The 21098-nt window shown below is 42.2% G+C and overlaps 2 protein-coding genes across 14 annotated transcripts in view; one reads left to right on the forward strand and one right to left on the reverse strand.

Moving 5' to 3' along the window:
• ncoa6 (nuclear receptor coactivator 6) overlaps positions 1 to 12451 on the forward strand; it is a 77558-nt gene extending 65107 nt beyond the window's left edge. For all 9 annotated transcript variants that reach the window (XM_059980858.1, XM_059980859.1, XM_059980860.1 and 6 more), the window contains one exon: positions 6522 to 12451. In XM_059980858.1, coding sequence (XP_059836841.1) covers positions 6522 to 6574 — 53 coding nt within the window. In that variant the 3' untranslated portion in view covers positions 6575 to 12451. The remainder of the gene's footprint in view (positions 1 to 6521) is intronic.
• Positions 8715 to 21098, reverse strand: part of LOC132399926 (tumor protein p53-inducible nuclear protein 1) — a 52731-nt gene continuing 40347 nt past the window's right edge. For 3 of the 5 annotated variants that reach the window (XM_059980871.1, XM_059980870.1, XM_059980872.1), the window contains 2 exons: positions 14612 to 14945; positions 8715 to 12851 (listed from right to left, as the gene is read on the reverse strand). In XM_059980871.1, coding sequence (XP_059836854.1) covers positions 12602 to 12851; positions 14612 to 14945 — 584 coding nt within the window. In that variant the 3' untranslated portion in view covers positions 8715 to 12601. Of the gene's footprint in view, positions 14108 to 14611; positions 14946 to 21098 lie in introns of all 5 variants that reach the window. The other 2 variants (XM_059980873.1, XM_059980874.1) reach the window with 2 other exon arrangements.

The raw sequence follows: 21098 nt of genomic DNA on the forward strand, positions 1-21098 counted from the left end.
TGTTCATCCCCTTGGGGAATCCACGCCCCCCCTCCATCAGCTCCATCATATAGGGAGTCACACCTGCTGCCAGCACCCTCTGCATTGTTCGTCCCCTTGGGGAATCCACGCCCCCCATCAGCTCCATCATATAGGGAGTCACACCTGCTGTCAACACCCTCTGCACTGTTCGTCCCCTTGGGGAATCCACGTCCCCCCCCCCCCCCCCCCCAATCAGCTCCATCATATAGGGAGTCACACCTGCTGATAACAGCTGACATGTCTCCGTTCTCAGCTCTGCCACAGTTTCCTCTACCGCTCCCCGGGGTAGGTTGTTGGTGGTCACTTCACTACAGGGGACTACTACTGAGGACTGTAACCTGCTGATGGAGGTCTCCCACACCTCCCACGCGTTCTCTTCCTCCTGTACCTCTCTGATCAGCTGAACAAAAGATGGAGGGGGGCGCGTCTTACGAGACTGTCGGAGACCCCAAGCAGTCAGGTCCTAAGACTGGGCCCCTGGCTATCTGGTCCACTTTTAACTGACCCACCTCAGCTACCTGAATGATCCCTCTGCGCTGCAAGCAATTTAGCTGCCTGTCTAGCTGAAAAATAAAAGCAGAAAGCTTCTCCCCTTTCTCCTGACGTATGTTCTGACACCCCACCATGAGCTCCATTGGGCTTCCTGTCAGGCCAAAAGCTTTATCCAGTGCTCGCATGTAATTGACAACTATCGCTATGGGATACCGCAACCTGGTGGCTGTCAACATCAGCAGCCTGCCCAGTCAAACTCTCAACTTTACATCATCAGAGCACTGCCACTCATCTAACCACTGAGAAGTCTGCTCCACCCAAGCCTCATAGTCCTCTTCCCTTTTAGGGTTGGGCATTATTCCAGAGAACAGGCAGAGCCTACCATAGCTGGGACTTTGAACCTGATTTTTCCATTTATTTGCCAGAGAAGTAAGGGCGGATACTAACAACATCCCTCTCATTGGATAGCCCCACATTCCAAAACCCCGTTATCTCTAGTCATAACCTAAACATTGCTGCTACATAGCAGTGACACCTTACAGTGCATTACACTTGCAAGTGGAACAAGTGCTACATCTTCCCCTACACCACCTCCCTCACTACCATTCAGGGCCCCAAACAGTCCTACCAGGTGAAGCGACACTTCACCTGTGAGTCTGTTGGGGTCATCTACTGTATCTGGTGCTCTCGGTGTGGCCTCCTGTATGTTGGTGAGACCCAACGTAGATTGAGAGGCCACTTCGCCGAGCACCTACACTCTGTCCGGCGGAAAAAGTAGGATCTCCTAGTGGCCACCCATTTTAATTCCACTTCCCATTCTGACATGTACATCCATGGCCTCCTCTGCTGTCGTGATGAGGCTGCACTCGGGTTCGTGGAACGGCATCTTATAATCAGTCTGGGTAGCTTCCATTCGGATGGCATGAGCATAGATTTCTCTAGCTTCCAGTAATACCCCTTCCAGTTATCGCCCCCCCCCCCATTCCCCATCCCCTTTTCTCTCTCTAACTTTATCTCGTTACCTGCCCATCACCCTTCTTTGGTGCTCCTCCCCTTTTTCTTTTCCTGTGGCCTTCTGTCCTCTCCTATCAGATACCCCCTTTCTCCAGCCCTATATCTCTTTCACCTATCACATGTTTCTCCCTTAACTCTGACTCATCTTTTTTCCTCCAGTGCTACTGAAGGGTCTCGGCCTGAAATGCCCACTGTACACTTTTCCATAGATGCTGGCTGGCCTGCTGAATTCCTCCAGGGTTCTGTGTGTGTTGCTGGGATTTCCAGCGTCTACAGATTTTCTCTTGTTTGTGACTCTTGTTAATTGATCACTGTAAATTGTCCTGTGATTAGGCTAGGGTTAAATAGGTGGAAGGCTGTGCAGTGTGGCTCATTGGACCAGAAGGGCCTGAACTGCTGTGTATTTATAAATTATGTTGATATGTTCCAGAACATCATGGTTCTCTCCTCTAAACTCACGAGTTTACATGTACCTTTCCATGTATTAACTGAAGACCCTGTGCAGTCAGTGGCTCTGCACTCAGACTACCACACTTATCCTCCTTGTGTATGCTGCCACATATAATCTGCATAGCTCCAGTCATTGACTGTTGTGTCTTAAAACTATGCTGATTGGTGGATTCTGCTTTTCATTGCATTTTCTGATTTGTGGGAAGATTTGTTCTAGATATCTTAACCATATAACAATATGACAATTACAGCACTTCCTATGTGGCATCTTGCCTATTACCGTTAGCATGTAATTAAGCAGAATCAGACCCCAGGTGCATGCCTGGTACATCTACTGGGCTCTGTTGTCATTGGCGATTAACTAGGCTCTGAAAACTCTCACTTGTTCTTCAATTGCACTTACTTTACAAGGAGAAAAGCCTGGCCTCTGTCACCAAATTGTCCTAAAGTTTGAACAAAGAAATACAGAAGCTGACTAGTTGGATACAGATGTTGGCCAGTTGGAGACCTTGTGGATATTCAATTCCTTATTAGGATAATCAATCATGAATTGCACTAATATAATACAGGTATTAATAGCCACTAGAATCTACACATTAAAGGCTAATCCTAATTTTGAAGTAGTAAAGTAACTGTCCAATAGTAACATGCGCAAAATGCTGGGAGAACTCAACAGGCCATGTAGCATCTATGGAAAAGAGTAAACAGTCAATATTTTGGCCAAGACCCTTCATCAGGACTGGAAAAAAAGATAGTTCAATAGTAACTGTCTTCATTTGCATCTTTATTTCCGTATATTAAATGGTCCCCTGCTGTGCATAGGGAAGCAATGCTCTTCAAAGAGCTTTCTAGACTGTGATGGCTGCAGATTATCCGTAAACTGTCCTTGCCTGCACATTATCTTAACCCTTGCCTTGTCAGACTAACTCACTAAAGTGGGACTGCTTAAAATCGCACACATCCATGGCGAACTCTGTGATTCCCAGTGAAACACCCTACTTACATGTAAGCTGCACAAACTATAAAGGAATATGTGTACAAACTGAAATCATTTTAGTATCATTAGACCTTATAATGTCATTTCCATCTCAAGTACCAGCCTTTTCAGAGTTTTGATCTCATCATCATTATGTGCCATGTGGCATGACATGGGTGATCATGGTCTCCTGACCATGATTGTTCTTGGCAGATTTCTACAGGAGTGGTTTTCCATTGCCGCCTTCTGGGCAGTGTTTGCAAAGCCTGGGCTTGTGATATGCACCACTTTCTCATGGCATCTGCACCTTGCCCAAGGGTGACCTGCAGGCTAGTGGAAGTAAGGGGTGCATTTCACCTCCTTTGAGACATACCTCCACACTGTTATAGCTGCCCCAATTAGCCTTAATAACCTTTCTTCAAGGTTGAGGAGTCTGGGCATTGGCCATGGTTGCCTTTCCCTTTTGTTGTCAGGGTCTCTCTTTCCCATGTACAGTTGCATGCAAAAGTTTGGGCACCCCTGCTCAAAATTTCTGCTACTGTAAATAGCTAAGCGAGTAAAAGATGACCTGATTTCCAAAAGGCATAAAGTTAAAGATGACACATTCCTTTAATATTTTAAGCAAGAATACTTTTATTTCCATCTTTTACAGTTTGAAACTAACAAAAAAGGAAAAGGGCCCAAAGCAAAAGTTTGGGCACCCTGCATGGTCAGTACTTAGTAACACCCCCTTTGGCAAGTATCGGAGCTTGTAAACGCTTTCTGTAGCCAGCTAAGAGTCTTTCAATTCTTGTTTGGGGGATTTTTGCCCATTCTTCCTTGCAAAAGGCTTCTAGTTCTGTGAGATTCTTGGGCCATCTTGCATGCACTGCTCTTTTGAGGTCTATCCGCATATTTTCGATGATGTTTAGGTTGGGGGACTCTGAGGGCCATGGCAAAACCTTCAGCTTGCGCCTCTTGAGGTTTTGGATTTTGAGGTGTGTTTAGGATCATTATCCTGTTGTAGAAGCCATCCTCTTTTCATCTTCAGTTTTTTTTAAACAGACGGTGTGATGTTCGCTTCCAGAATTTGCTGGTATTTAATTGAATTCATTCTTCCCTCTACCAGTGAAATGTTCCCCATGCCACTGGCTGCAACACAAGCCCAAAGCCTGATCGATCCATCCCCATGCTTAACAGTTGGAGAGGTGTTCTTTTCATGAAATTCTGCACCCTTTTTTCTCCAAACATACCTTTGCTTATTGTGGCCAAAAAGTTCTATTTTAATTTCATCAGTCCACAGGACTTGTTTCCAAAATGCATCAGGCTTGTTTAGATGTTCCTTTGCAAACTTCTGATGCTGAATTTCATGGTGAGGACGCAGGAAAGGTTTTCCACTGATGACTCTTCCATGAAGGTCATATTTGGGCAGGTGTCACTGCACAGTAGAACAGTGCACCACCACTCCAGAGTCTGCTAAATCTTCCTGCAGGTCTTTTGCAGTCAAACGGGGGTTTTGATTTGCCTTTCTAGCAATCCTACGAGCAGTTCTCTCGGAAAGTTTTCTTGGTCTTCCAGACCTCAACTTGACCTCCACCATTCCTGTTAACTGCAGTTTCTTAATTACAAACTAAGGAAACGGCTACCTGAAAGCACTTTGCTATCTTCTTATAGCCTTCTCCTGCTTTGTGGGCATCATTTATTTTAATTTTCAGAGTGCTAGGCAACTGCTTAGAGGAGCCCATGGCTGCTGATTGTTGGGACAAGGTTTGAGGAGTCAGGGTATTTATAAAGCTTTGAAATTTGTATCTGCTGGCCTTTCCTAACGATGACTGTGAACAAGCCATAGCCCTAACAAGCTAATTAAGGTCTGAGACCTTGGTAAAAGTTATCTGAGAGCTCAAATCTCTTGGGGTGCCCAAACATTTGCATGGCGCTCCTTTCCTTTTTTTTTCACTCTTAAAATTGTACAAAACAAAAGTAATACACTAATCTTGCTTAAAATGTTGAAAAGAATGTTTCATCTTTAACTTTATGATTTCTGGAGATCAGTTCATCGTCTACTCACTTAACTATTCACAGTAACAGAAATTTTGACCAGGCATGCCCAAACTTTTGCATGCCACTGTATATAGATGTTAGATATTTACCTTGAGCCACTGTGTGTGCTCTGAACTATATATGCATTTAAGGAGCCAAGGGCTCTTTGTGTCCCAATCATGTTAGCATCTTGTTCTCCAAAGCGGGCTTGCTCTGGGTGAAAACTGAGGACTCACCATGGGACCTTGAACCTCTTTGTCTGCTCGCAAATGTACTGTGACTGTGTACAGGACACTTCTGCAAATTTGGATGCAGCAATGTAAGGGTTGGTAGAATTAGTTGCTGAAATGCATTGTGAATGTTTGTTGTATTTGTGTTAATTTGCTCCAATGTCTTAGGGTCTTAATAATTAAAGGTATAGTTTTTGTTCAAATAATCCCAAGTTACCTTACCAGTGAAGGTTTTCTCCTTGGTTTAGGGGGCAGGGGAAGAAACGTGAGTCACAAATTTTTCAACTTACAAAGAAGGACTACTGCGTGGAGTAATTTGGGTATTAAATTATTCATGAACCCTATCTCTGAAGTGGAGACCTGAAATGATTTACAAAATTGTGTCCGACCATGCACGAATTAAACCAAAAGCACTCTTAGGATGTAGAATTCTGTGCTGTGTTTTAGGTCAAAAATATGTAATTTGTTTTGTCAATCACTGCAACTCATTTATTCTCTAGAATAAATGTTGATCAAGAAGGCATATTTTAAAAAGTTTAGAAAAGTGATAAACCACGTTACATTAAACGTCAGTACAGTTACAAGCCCCTCAGACTACAATGGGTGCGCCAAAGACAATGCAGAATGAATGTAATTATCTGCAAGTGATCCATATCTTTACATTCCTTGCTTATCTGTGTGTCTTAAACTGCCTTTTAAATGCCATTATTGTATCTGCTTCCACTCTCCCGGCAGTCCATTCCAGACAAGTTTTTTTTTAAAAACTTGTCCTGCACGTCTTTAATCTTCCTCCCCTCTCACCTTAAATTGACATTTTTACTCTATCTATGCTTCTCAATCTTTCTACTAGGAGTCACCTCCGCATCTGGTGCTTCACAGTTTTGAGTATTCGCTGATCTTAATCTAATCTTTGCACAGTATCCATCTTTTATAAGACATGGGGACAGAATTAGGCCATTTGGCCATTGAGTCTGTTCTGCCATCCCACCATGGTTGATTTATTATTCCTTAAACCCATTCTCCTCGTAACCTTTGATGCCCTGACTAATCAGGAACTATTGACCTCTGCTTTAACTATACTATGTCATTGGGTACTAAATCCTGGTGAATTCTGTAAGTGGTATTTTCCAGGACACTTACTCTATTGGATTAATGTTTGCTTATTACATTTAATGTTCAGACAATATATTGTTCATTAGACAATATTCCCACTGCAGCAACTCCAGATAATTCTGCCAGATGGAACACAGGGCTTTGACCTGTAGCTCAGAAATGGTCACTGCTGTTTTAATAATAGCCTCTTTTCTTGTTTCTCCTAGACACCAGCACAGCCACCAGCCCTACACAAACAAAACGAAGGAAATCCAAATAAAATCTCTCAATTGTAAACCTGTGAAAGTGTAAATGTTTGTGAATTTAAATAATTTTTCCAAGCTACTTTTCTATCATGAAATTGTGTATAGAGTACTGTTTTAATATTTGTCCCACTGAAATGTGACTTGAAAGAATTTTTTGAATCCTGAATCTGTTTAAACAAGGTCGTACAGCCAGTAAAATCCCCCACTGGAACATAACTGTACTGGTAATTTTTGCAAAGATAAAGTTGTCAGATTTTGTCACTGTCACCAACCTTGGTAAAATATAGTATGTTATTTTTAATTTGATATTTACTGTTAAATTGTGTTAAGTCTTAAATACTGTATGTGAATATTTGTATAAGGGTGTAATAAAGCCCATCCCCACTGGATGTTGAGTGTGAAGCAGAATCCCTTACCAGCAAGTTAGTTCACTCTATTTATATAGTCACATACCTTTTGAAATGGGGAAAATATTCTCTATCCATTCTTTGAGTGTTAAAATGGAGTCTGGTCCCACCAATAGCTGTTGATGTCTCTAGTGCCAGTGGCAAACAGACTTTCAAAGTATGGAGTAGATGAGATCCCTCTACAGACTGCTGTTGAGTACGGCTCACAAAAAATACTAAACAGCGGAGGGCAGTTGTAATAATTTTAATTATGTTGGTAATTTGCTTACACTCTTCACCCCAGTCTATTTTACACTAATAAGATTTTGTACAGATGTGTAGTTTGCCCCACTTGTATCAATAACATTAAATGTTCAAATGAAAATTAGTTGCAAATCTTGGTTATAGCCATTTGTTATATTTGGCAACCCAGTTCTTGGCCAGGCAGGTACTTCAGATTGCAATCGTGTAAAGGGTGTTTGTTTTTCTCCCAGTGAAATTGTAGGAAATGTGATTTGCAGATTACAACAGAAAAACACTTCTCTGCTAATTGGGTGATCTTAAAGTCAGCACCCCTTTCCTATTTTACTCTGTTTGGACATGCTCAATGATGGGACCTGAGATAGGGAATTTTAAATGCTTACAGCCATCTAGGGAAAGAAACATTCCAATTCCAATCTAGTTGATATCTTCCTTATGAGACTGGGATTTAGAGCCTTGGGATATCCAAATTTCACAACATATTACAGTATTTGATTCCTACCAGGGAAAGCAATTTCTCTCATCCATACCATCAAGACTTGTGCATCTTTCAGTGAGATCACCTTCCAACCTTCCCAGCTGTGTATCTGTTAATTGCTGCCTCTATTATAGAATGAATCTAGTATACCTTGAGTCTTCTCTATTTCAAATACCTCCTGAAAATAAGTCTAGTCCAAACTATATTGCTTTTTAACCACAAACTCAACATTGCTCTACATAACTACTTCATGAAACCTCTACTTTTGTTCTCAAACCAGTTTGAGATACAGGCCAACATATTGGTACCTTCATTGCTTGCTTGTTTTTGTACAGTGACTTAGTGACTCAGGTATGAGGTGGACCATCTGCAGACCTTTCAAACTTTTCAACCTTTCACTATTCAAAATTGCTATTTTGTTTTTCCTCCATCCAAATAGATAAACTGGCACTTTATGCAGTCTGTTTCCCACATCCTTGCCTATCTACTCCAAATGGGATCTGACCAATGATCTTACAAAGCCTTGTTAGTGGTAAGCTAATAAGATGTTAAATAGTCAATAAGACCTCTGGCTGGCCGAGGGAGGAGTGTTACCTCTACTAAGTATTAAAGGCAATTGTAACTTTAGTACTTAATTTTGTTTTGAATTGAGAGAGATAGCATAATAACAGATTCTAACTAGACCAGAGAGCCTGCCACATCCAAATAATCAATTAACCAGTTGCTGTTACACTAATCACTACACTAGTCGGTGTCTGTCCACTAAAGCCTTTTGGAAGGAGAAATTTTTATTTTTCTATGTTTAAAGATTTAGACAATTACTAAACACATTAAGGACACAATGCAATAGTTTTTGGAAAAAGTGATATTTTATATATGAAAATAATGAAATTCCCACAGTCAGTAAGTGGCTATAATAACAAGCACTACTGCAACATCCATAATCCAGTTACATTTCACACTTCCAATATTTAGAAACAGTTTGAAAACAGTTGAGACAAAAAAAAAACACACACACACAAGCTGCCCTTTGTTTTGCATAGGACTTTACTTTTGCAATTCAAATGTCAATTTCTGTTCATGTATACACATCTTGAATTAAAATCCCCTCCCCTCACTTCAGCCCCAGAATGGAAGGCACGTACACAAATCAATACATGGGAGGTAAACTTGCTGAACACAAGCTGTATAACTAATTTTTTTAGTACATTTATTTTATTAAATGGCTGCATATACTGACAATACTGCATCCAAAGATGTTTGACGTCGAGATCTCTGCCATCAACCCTGGTGCCCACACTGCTGCGGCCAGATCACATTGTGTGCAACAATCCACCGTTCGCACACTTCCCTGCAGAAATGAAACCGTTTCGGTGTGGATGTGTTTCTTTTCGTTAAGAGTCACTGGCCAACAGTATTGTCAATGAATGCCCACAACATAATAGATGACACATTCAGATTGCAGTTAGAACAAGGACCCAGACACTATGCTAACTAAAATTATGTAGTTTCTCAGCAGTACACAATTAATAATAGAACCACAAAATTTAAAAGACAGAACACTCTAGTATTGTGTTTTATTCTAAGATTTGTAGTATGGCATTTTAGTGCTAATTAGATGTGCATGATGCAGTATCTAATGTTTAAATATTATACATCAGAAAACAAAATGAAAAATATCCAGAAAAATTTAGAAAATTAAGGTGATACTGGAAATAAAACTAAAGAGGGATTACTATTGAGAGCTCATCCAGAGGCACATATGAGCAAAGATCTAATGCAGGGGTCCCCAACCTTTTATATGCCATAGAGCATAGGTGTCAAACTCAAGGCCCGCGGGCCTTATCCAGCCCGGCGTACAATTGTAACCCGCCCGTGAGATCATTTTAGATAGATCTATTATTTTAATTATTAATGGCCCGGCGATATGAAGCCTATGATTGTAAGTTAATTCCAATCATAAAAATAATGCTTGCTCAGCAGTCTTGAAGTGAAACACTTTGTAGTTATAGCAGAGACTGAGACACATGAGAACAGGCTGAAAAAACGGAGGCAATGAAAGCTGCGTTCGCACGCGCCCGACTGATCCGGCCCGCGACCTAAAATGATTTTGACACCCCTGCCATAGAGCATTACTATTACACAACCCCAGGTTGAGAAACCCCTGATCTAATGGATTAATTAGCCTGTTTCAACCTTGTAACATTCTCCTTTTGAAATTTCACTACTGAAATCCAAAGTTGCTTCTTTTGCATTGAGGATTTTACATTTCAAAGCCACAGCTTGGTGAAAGGGGAAAAGAGCAGAAATGCCATTTTTTAAAGTATTAGCTCCACCTACCCCTATAAAAGTATTGCTTTAAGTTCAGGTAATATAGATATATATAAACTTCAAGCAATGCACAGAGGACTGAGTGTTGAACATCAACCCTTACACTAGACAGAAATTAACTGCTTCTTAAGTACAAAACAGCACGGCGTAGGCCCTTCCGGCCCTTATAGCCAGCAATCCAACTTTCTAAACATTATCCTAATCACAGGATAATTTACAATGATCAATTACCCTGCTAACCAGCATGTCTTTGGACTGTGGGAGGAAACGCACATCATGGGGAGAACGTACAAACTCCTCACAGGTGGCGCCGGCATTGAACTCCCAACGCCCTGAGCTGTAATACTACTGTGGTGTCCCTAAATCAGACAATTTCAATCTTGATCACATTCAAGGACTTGTAATTAAAGATATGTTCCTCTCAAATAGACCAAGCAATTGCGGTTTAGAAGTTTGTCACAGACCAAGTGAACTAAAGCTTAACAATGCAAAACAATGATCTTGAAAGGTGGAGATTCATCTGTCGAGGTTTCCAACCAAGTTCATCACCTCATTGTGATAGACTGGATACAATAACTTAGCACTGACAGAAAATTATTAGTTAATGAAGCCGCTGCTTTATCCAAACAGTAGCGATCTTCATCCTGAGAGAAAAGTTACTATTACTCCACATTAACCACCCGAAATCCATGATGAATAGGAGCCCAAAAACAAAAGATTATGTACATTAGCCTCATGTTTCTTATTTATATGGATATTAATTTAAATTAACAAACACACTGCATTGTGGAGTATTGTCCCTGAGAGAGCCTGTGCTGTGTAGTTTAGCATGAAAAACTGTAGCTCACAAAACACATTTATCCTTAAATAAATTATTCAGAAACATACATCTGTAAAACACTCTCATCCCAGTCACTGACAAGTAATTCTATTTCAGAGCACTGATCTCAACAGCAGCACAGCAGAAACTTCAAAACCTTTAGTTGTTGTAATCAAGAAATAATACTGTCCACAAACTCACATGTTTTCTGTTACAAAATAAAATTGTATTATTCTATCAGTTCAGCACCACACTTGGATAGATCCATAGTCAGACTGTAGTATAAGGACTTTCTTTTATAACAAGGCATTCAGTACAAGTTAGTAGGTAGATACGAATTGCTCTTGAAAGCCCCAGTTACACCAGTAGAGAGAGGTTCAGTGCACTGAGTATTTAATCAAAGCATCTCAAACACACCACATTTATCATTGGAGTCAGAAGCATACCACCGGCACCCCACAAGCATTGTTCATTCAAAACTGGAGAAAGTTCATCTTTAAGGGGAAGCAATTAAAAAGCTAAACATTCTTAGCATCGCTGACAAGCTGGAGATTGGGATGGAGGCATCCAAAACTAGCACGAATAGACTGCAAAACCAAAGGGGCCCAAGAAGATTTGACAATGGAAGCTATCATCCACAAAATGAACAGAATTATTCCAAATGCACAGTGGTTTTCTCAGCACCTTGAATGCAAAGGTCACAGTACATAATGGAACCCTTTGTTAGATCTCAGTAGCATATTTTTTTTTGGTTCATTTCAGAGTTCCAGCATTCATGTACACAATCTGCATTGCATGTTACTTTTGTTTGGTAGTATTCATTCTGATACACTATTTCTGGGCTGTACTTTCCTGAGGCTACATCCCATTAAATGCAGCTAGTTTAAATAATGGGTGATCTCACTACAACACACACAAAATGCTGGTGGAACTCAGCAGTTCAGGCAGCATCTATGGAGAGGAATAAACAGCTGACATTTTGGGCCGAGACCCTTCATCAGGATTGGATCTTGGTCAGATCTATTACGCAAAGGGAACTTGATCTGGTGAGGAAAAGTCCAGAGTAATCTGTAAACTTATTGACAATTCTTTACAGTGATATCAATTTAAACACAGAACAGTACAGCAGAGGAACAGGCCTTTTGTGCTGAACCAATTAAAATCAGTAATCAAATGGCCAACTGAACTAATCCCTTCTGCCTATACAATGTCCACGTCCCTCCATTTCCCTCACATTCATGTGCCTGTCTACAGAGCATAAAACAGTACAGCACAGGAACAGGCCCCTTGGAAGCATCTTCCCCTCAGTGAAATGGATTCAAGCAGAAAATAGTCAACTAACTTGAGCTCCAACCCTGGTCGGGCTAAGTTAACCCAATATAGCTGTCTGACTGCAGGCTGGAATAGGCAAGGGTGGTAGAAGGTTCACTAATTCTCCCGTTGGCACATCAGCATTTCAGTTTGAATGAAGCAAAGCCAAGCACTGGGTTCTACTAGCTTAATTAGGAAGGAAAACAAATGGGCAAGCTCATTTGAATGTTCTTAAAAACAAAAGGTGAACTAAGCAGAAAGACAAGAGAAGGTCCCATATGATGTGTCCTTGTTGGAGTATGGACCAACTTTTTTTTTTATTTTGAACGAGCTACCTCAGAACAAAAAAGGCCAGCTAAAATGAAAACCGTGCGGCGGTGAGGTGCACAGTTTGCCCAAGGTTTATTGTTAATGCCATCTGACTGACCCAAACTGCCCGGATTCCTGAAGTGGTTTAGTAGTTGTATTGGCGCCGGGGTGGCTGGTACACAAAGTTGCCGTGGAGTTTGGTCCGGCGATGGCGGCTCTCCCTCGCTAGGTTCTGCCTCTGGATCCGGTTGCGACTCAGCTGGCGTTTCTCAAACCGCTGTTTCGCCCGTTGGATGAAGAGGACCTGATTTGCCTTTTCCAAGATGCCCGTTCGCCCTAGCACTGCCGCAGGAGCCGGGGGTGCCCAGCGTTCCACCCTAGTCTGAGCTGTTGTTCTACAAAAGGGAGCAAGAAGCCAAGTTTCATGAATCAGACTTCTAACACATTATTGTATCCACACTATTGTTTCCCTGTCAACATGCCGCATGTCTGTTGCATACTTAACCTGGAAATGAAGCACAATAGAGTACAACCTCACTGTCCAGGGAAGCAATAGAGGCAACCTCATTAAATATACTTAAGACACAGTTATATTTTGTCTTGCATGGCAGAAGAATTGAGGGTTATGGGGAAAAGGCAAGCAGCTGGAACAGAGTCCATGGCCAGACCAGTCATGATCTTATTGAATAGTGGAACAGGCATGATGGGCCCAATAGCCTACCCATGCCTACTGATCTTCTAAAAGAGTCTGCCACATGTCTGCTTTTTTTTAAAATTTGATTTTTGATGACTGTTCAGTTCAGGTCAGAACTGAAGGAGTGCAGAAACTTCTATTTACTTAACGAGATACAGTGTGGGATAGGCCCTTCTAGATATATCCCAGCAACCCCTAATCACGAGACCATTTACAATGACCAATTAACTTTATACATATTACACCTTTGGAATGTGGGAGGAAACCGGAGCACCCGGAGAAAACCCATGCATAGTACAGACTCCTCGCAGATGACATCAGAATTGAACTCTGATGATCCGAGCTGTTGAAGGGACACGGGGCAACTGGGAGGAGGAGGGTAAGGAACTGAAGTTTGAAAGCAAGGATGACGTGTTACTTATCAGTAGGCCGCCGTCAACAAGTGACCAGAGGTCCAAATTCAGAATTAGAACAAAAACTGTGGAGTTGGGATCATATTGTCTCGTCTACAAGATAACAACAGCACTGTAACAAATCTTTGCTATTAAATTGGAAGAAAGCAGAGTAAAGCTCCAATAAATCCGTTATGTGACAGTTCGGCATCTGGCTGCCTCATTAGTCCAGAGTTCGAAAAGCTCCAATTACTGGGTTGCTTCCATTCCCTTGAAGCTGACAGCGCTCATCGTTTCCTGTTCGCCCCCTTTAAACTCACCCAATTCACAGGAAACAATTATACTGCTATATCACTTGTACAAAACTATGTGGGGCTCACTCCGAATATCAGGAAAACCTGCGCATCAGGCGCGGTAGCATAGAGGGATTGAATTCCCGCTGTGTCTGTAAGGAAGTTGTGACTGTGTGGCTTTCCTCTGAGGCTCTGGTTTCCTCCCACGTTCCAAAGGCGTGCAGGTTAGGGTTCGTAAGTTGTGGCCATGCGGAAGTACTTGCGGGCACCCCCTGCACATAGACAGACAGTGTTGGTCATCGATGCAAAATGGCGCAAATCACTGTTACGTGTCAATGTACCTGTGACAAATAAAGCTCATCTTTTTAAGAATGAACTTTGCATTATGTACATTGAAACACAGTGAAATGTGTAGACCAATACAGACAGGACTCTGCTGGGACAGTGCGCAAGTACTCGAGCAGGCCCACAGCTTACTAACCCTAACCTGTACATCTCTGGGAATGTGGGAGGAAGCTCATACAAGCACAGGGAGAACATGCAAACTTCTTACAGAACAGAGCCCTGACTGGTGATCACTTGCACTGCAGTAGCGTTAACTATCCGCTCTGTCACCATGCCAATGACAAGGGTGAAGAGTATCGGAGCGTTACTGTGTATTTAATCACCCTGAAAGGGGTGATTTAGTTAGTGTACGAGGAGGATAGGGGGTTTTCCATCTCATCGAACCCCCTCCCACCACACGCCCTCACGCTAAAGCCCCAGACAGTTCTTACCCAATGTTGATCTCGCTGACCTCCTCCAGGGTACTGGTGTTGATGTTGCTGTCGGCATAAACAGACATGCTCGGGTGCTCAATGAGCAGATTTTCCAAGGGGCTACTCTCCACCTGGATATCATCCTGGCCTTCTGCAGTAAAACAGGGGGGAGGGGTGACAAACCAACTCTCTTCCAACGTGCCGGCCGAAGACCGGGCAGGACTGGAGTCACTGCCGCGAGAAAGAGACTCAAGAGAAGAAGGGGCCAGTGGAGGAGGGGTGTCGTCAGGCACGGTAGAGTTTGCCTTCACTTCTTCGCTTGAGGGGGTAATGCAAGCATCTGGATTCACAACTTGCAGGTACGGGTAGGAGGGGCATAGTGTCATCCAATGGTGGGCATGGTGGTCGTAACAAGTTGGTGCGAGAGAATCAAAAGAATTTGGTTGAAAGGGTTTGAAGGGAAAATTAGGGAGAGGGTGAAAAAAAAATAAAAAGACTGATTAGTCATTTTACCCCATAATGACAGGTCCAGCATTCCTTTTTAAAGTCCATTAAGAGCAAACGGCTCAAGAATAATTTGCTCCAAAGGACAACTCCCTTTTGCACACACAAGAGATTCCGCAAATGTTGGAAATCCAGAGTAACACATACAAAATGCCGGAGGAATCCAGCAAGCTATGTGGTGCCTGTAGAGAGAAATAAATAGACAATGTTTTGGGCGAGACTCTTTTCGGGACTGGAAAGGAAGGGGGTGGTGGGGGGGGGTTGCTGGTGGGAAGGAAGGTAACAAGCTAAAATGTGATTGGTGAAAAGCCAGGTGAGGGGGGCTGAAGTAAGAAGCTGAAAAGTGATAGGTGGATAGGTGATAGGTAGGTTCCCTTTTGAGGAGAGAAGAAATAACATCTCATGCAAACTACACCGGGCAGAGAACTGGTGCACACGTTATCTGGGGTGACTTTCTCCAGCCCAACTTTCCATTACTAATGGCAAGATATCACCTCCTAAAAGTTTAAAACACCATTACGATAAACACAAACTGCACTCTCTTTGCAGGGAGTGGTTTCACCTCCAGCTAAAGGCAAACTTAGGAATCAAAAGAAATTCGTAGAATTATCCTGAAGAGTATTTCTCTGATAATTAATGTGTGTTGCTCTCTGAAGTAGGGCACTTCAAAGCCACAGCAACTACGGTGATGTTAACTGCTAAAGGTAATTGTGTGCAGCTTCAGAGTTAATCGCCGTTACACTCAAATATAAGGACGAAATACAGGTCAAGCTGTAAAGCAAATTTCATGCCATCAGGTTCAGCCAATTCCAAAGCAACACACACAAAACACTGGAGGAACTCAGCAAGTCAGGCAGCATCTACAGAAATTAACAAACGGTCAGTATTTTGGGAGAGACCCTTTATCACGTCCTGATGAAGGGTCTCAGTCTGAAACATCGACTGTTTATTCTTTTCCGTAGTCCTGATGAAGGGTCTTGGCTTGATTGTCAACTGTTTATTCCCATCCACAGATCCCGTCTGACTTGTCAAGTTCCTCCAGCATTTTGTTTGTGTTGCTCAGTCAATCCTAAATAATGCAACTTCTACATTTACAAGTGACCATGCAAAGTACAGGAAATTTATTATCAAAGTGTGCATATGTCACCATAAAAACCCTGTGATTCATTTTCCTGAAGGTATTGTGGGGGGGGGGGGGGGGAATACAATACAATTTATGAAAAACTACACACAAAGACTGACGAATAACCAATGTGCAAAAGACAAACAGTGCAAGTACAAAGGATAATGCTAAGAACTAGTTGTAAAGTCCTTGAAAGTAAGCCTGTCTGTTGTAGAATCAGTTCAGAGTTGTGGTGATTGAAATTATCCACACTGGCTCAGGAGCTTCCTGACTGCTCCCAAATCTGGTGGTGTGGGACCCAAGGTTCCTGTAACTAACTCCTTCCTGATTGAAGTGGCGAGAAGAGAGCATGGTCTGGATGGTGGGTGAACTGCACTGGATTGATTGCAAGAATGCGACCGTTTGATCGCACTGGGAATTAACTGGGCCTCCTACGTGTGGAGGGATCTCACTCTCCCTCTTCTGGGTGCGGGCTTTTGCGTGAGCACGTTTCCTTTCCCTGAGCCCAGTTCGTCGCTCCCACACTGTTGCCTAGCAGGCACTGCTTTACTAACGTGACTCAGTGTAGACGTTTAATCCGACTACTCTGCTGTTGTCCTTGCACCACACTTACATAACAGTGGGGGTCTTTGATGATGGATGCTGCTTTTAATGTGGTATATATGGATAGTCGAGGAACTCCCGCTGAGGGAGTCAGAGGGAGAAGTAATTTCTCCAGTGCAGTTGCTCTAACATTAAACCAGGGTGACAAGGAGGCCAAGGACAGCCTTACAGAGTTCTATAAACGAGAGACATCAATAAGCTGAATGGTCACCATCTTTTCCACAGGGTACAGGAGTCCAAAACTAGAGGGCACATGTTTAAATTAGGAGATAACAGAGCTAAAGAAACCCAAAGGGCATCTTTTTCCACACAGAGGATGGTGAGTATATGGATTGAGCTATGAAGCAGTAGAGGTGGGTACAACTATAACATTTAAAGGACATTTAGATAGTCACATACAGGGAAGGTTTAGAGTAATATAGACCAAATGCAGGCAAAAGGAACAGCTCAGGTGGACAACTTGGTTGGCATGGATGAGTTGGGTGCAGCTCTGGGACTGTTGATTACGTGTACAATTTAGAAACAACCAGACAATGGAAATGCAAGGACCTGCCCTTCACTTTGCTCCTGTTTCTTGGGCATAACTATAACAGGGGTTCCCAACTTCTTTAAGCTATGGAGCTTTACCATCAACTGACGGGTCCATGGACCCCAAGGTGGGAACCCTTGCTCTTGACGATAACAGGTCTCCAGCAAGCTCTGCAATCATTGGCCTCCCCAGATATCTTCGACAACTGTTATGTAGAACACTCAAGGTCATAGACTGAAATGAGTTGGGTTCACTGACCCCCCCCCCTCCCTTACTGTTCAGTTGAACTCAATGGAAACTTAAGTGGAGAGGTAAAGGAACTCCAAATAAGTTAAAAGTAAAGAAGTGCTTAAAAACCAACAAGGTTACTGTGACATTCTACACCCTAGCCTCACACATCTCATTACTTCTTGGCTTCAATATAAAATATTATCAGCTGTTATTCCAGAGAGCAGATGACCTCGCCATGAATCTAGGGCGGGTTGAATGGACATTATCAAGACCAGAAGACGTAGGAGCATAATCAGGCCATTCAGCCCATCGAGTCTGCTGTGCCACTTCATCATGGCTGATCCATTCCCCTCGCAACCCTATTCTCCTGCCTTTTCCCCATAACCTTTCATACCCTTACTAACCAAGAACCCATCAACCTCTGCTTTAAATATACCCCATGACGGCTTCCACAGCTGCCTCTGGCAATGAATTCCACAGATTCACCACTCTGGCCACAGAAATTCCTCCTCACCTCCGTTCTAATGGAGGTCTCTCTATTCTGAGGGTGTGCCCTCTAGTTCTGGACTCCCCAACCATCTAGGATTAGTGTGACCAATGAACAGAAGATTTTTTTTGTGAAATTTTAAAAGATTTTATGGGAAATAAAATCTACAAAATGTTTATTTGCTTTAATGGTTTATTTAATAATTAAAGTTCATCTGAAAGGAAGTATTTAATAAATCAGTTAAAGCACAAGAGACAGTCAAGATGGAGGAACCCTATCAAATGGGTATTCATTTGGAGATACCTACCTCAGTGGGTTCATTCACCTCCAAAGATTTCAACTCCCTGAGCAGAGATTTAGCAGCAGAAACTTTACTCTGAGTAAGCACATTTAGAAATTAAATATTTTAGAAACAGAACAGTACAAGCCCTTTTGGTCCATGATGATTTTAACCCGCTTCAACATCAACTAAATCCTTTCCTCCCTCAAACACACATGGCAAAAGTAAAGTGGAGGGCTATCTAAGCAGTCTTAAATAAGACCATGATACCTTAAGATATAGGTGCATATTTGGCCATTTGGCCCATTAAGTCTGTTCCCCAATGTATCTGCCTCTACCTCCAACTGTTGACATTTTGGGTACAAAACCTGCAACACGATGGGTTGAGTGAATGAAGGCTTTTCTCTTAGGAGGGACTGGGGAATAGAGCTAATTTGATAGAGATGTTCAAGATGATAAGAGGCACAGAGTGGACAGCCAGCGCTCTCTCCCCAGGGTAAAATGGCTACTACAAAAGGGGTAACTACAAGGTGTTTGGAGACAAGTATCGGAGGTAGGTTTTCCTCATACAGCATGGCAAATGCGTGGAATGCACTGCCAAGGGTGGGTAGAGGCAGACACATTAGGGGCATTCATGGGACTACATTTCATCAGGACAAGATCCTGACCCACTAGGCCCATCTCTCCAAACTCCAGCATGTGCAGTCTCTCGTGTTTCCAATTTACCGTTGCGTAGGGCTGGCTAGGATAAGAGGAGGAGAAACTTCAAACAGCGGATGGTGAATTCTCTCCTCAAGGCATGAGGAGACTCCATCATTGCATTCACTCAAAGTAACAGACAGATTCTTTGAAGGAATAAGGTACAGCCCAAGACAGAAAAATCTGTTATGTCCAGGTTGGTAAGTCAATGCCACCAAAGAATGAGGGAGGGGTTCCCATTGAAACCTGCCGAATATTGAAATCCCTAGATACAGAGGATGTGGAGAGGATACTTCCTATATGGCAGAGTCTAGGGCCAGAGGGCACAGCTTCAGAAAACAGGACAAGAGATGAGGAAGAATTTCTTTTGCCAGAGAAGATGAATCTGTAGAGGGCCAGGTCACTGGGGATATTTGAAGTGAGGGTTGATAGGTTCTTGATTCGTAAGGGTGCCAAAGATTATGGAAAAGAAGCAGGAGAATGGTGTGAGGGGGATACTAAATCAGCCATGATGGAATGGCAGAACAGAATTGACGGACCAAATGGCCTGATTCTGCTTCTACGTCTTATGGTCTGATAAGATTGATGTAAATGAGTACTTAATGTTATTTCTAAATTAACACCAGAGCAAATTCAAGAAATTTAGGTAGGCAAGCTGGCCCCTTTTCTTATGTTCTTATCTAGCGGCGTATAAGCCCCGAGGTCAAATTACTCTCTGAACCCTTCTCGATATAGTACATCAGGCAGCACTTTCTAACCATTGTCACGTTGTCACAATACTTCCCTCTAGTCACCAGCTCACCAATGTAGCAGCTGACCCAAGGGCTGAACAGGAACACAAATACTAGCATCCTGATAGCAGAATACAGAGATAAAGGAGCAATTAGAAAAGCTCTATAAACAAACAGAGAACTTGAAGGTGCCCATCTGGGACTCGGAATAATTCAGTTCTATTCTGGATCCAATCTTTCACATGACTCTACTACCTACCACCTCACTTGGACCGGAAGAAACAGGACAAAAATTCAGCCTACCAAGCCTGCTCTGCCGAACCATCGTGGCATATTTTTCCGAGTTCAGAGCTGTGATAAGTTATCCAAGCTGATTCAAGAGCCTGATGGTTGTGGGGTAATAGTTGCTCTAAACTTATTATATTTTTTATTAAATTTTTAAAATTACATTAAATGAATAGAATAATAGAATACTGAAAATTAATATTAGCCCTCCCCCTCCCCCTAACCTTTCCCCCCTTAACATCCCTGTCAAAAAAAAAGAAAAAAGGAAAAAAAAGAAAGAAGAAAGAAGGATTGCCTGGATATCGGAGGATCCCCACATGCTCCATGGAGTTCAAAATAACGTCAGTATAGATCTTTATTTTTTTCCCCAATTAACTAATAATTTAATCTTCAAAGGACGTATATATATATTTAATCCTATCTTTTGTAGATAGGAGTGACAAATTTTCAAAAATATATCATTTCTTAAATTATAAGTAATTTTTTCAAGTGGAATGCAGCTAAAAATTTCATTCTTCCAACGATCTATACTTAAGTATGAATCCAATTTCCAAGTAACTGCAATAGCCTTTTTGGCTACTGCCAATGCAATTTTTATAAATTTTTTCTGATATTTATTCAATTTAGGTTTCGGTATTATCCCTTCAATATCGCCTAATAAAAATAATATTGGGCTATGTGGTTAATAATTCAGAAGAACAGAAAGGATTAGATATGCCCTTTACATTAAAAGAGGTTGAAGAAGCTTTAGGATCACTTCAGGGTAATAAGTCTCCAGGAGAAAACTGTTTTCCGCCTGAATTTTATAAAAAATTTAAAGATTTATTAATCCCTCCCTTTATGGAGTTAATATATCAAGCCAAAAGAACACATAAACTTCCACAATCTTTTTCGACAGCGATCCTAATAGTATTGCCAAAAAAAGATAGTTGCTCCAAACTTGGTGGTGTGGGACCTGAGGCTCCTGTACCTCCTACCTGATGGTGGCAGAGAGAAGAGAGCATGACCTGGGTGGTGGGGTCCTTGATGACGG

The sequence above is a fragment of the Hypanus sabinus genome, chromosome 9 (genome assembly GCF_030144855.1).
Source record: "Hypanus sabinus isolate sHypSab1 chromosome 9, sHypSab1.hap1, whole genome shotgun sequence".
In the NCBI taxonomy this organism is placed as follows: domain Eukaryota; kingdom Metazoa; phylum Chordata; class Chondrichthyes; order Myliobatiformes; family Dasyatidae; genus Hypanus; species Hypanus sabinus.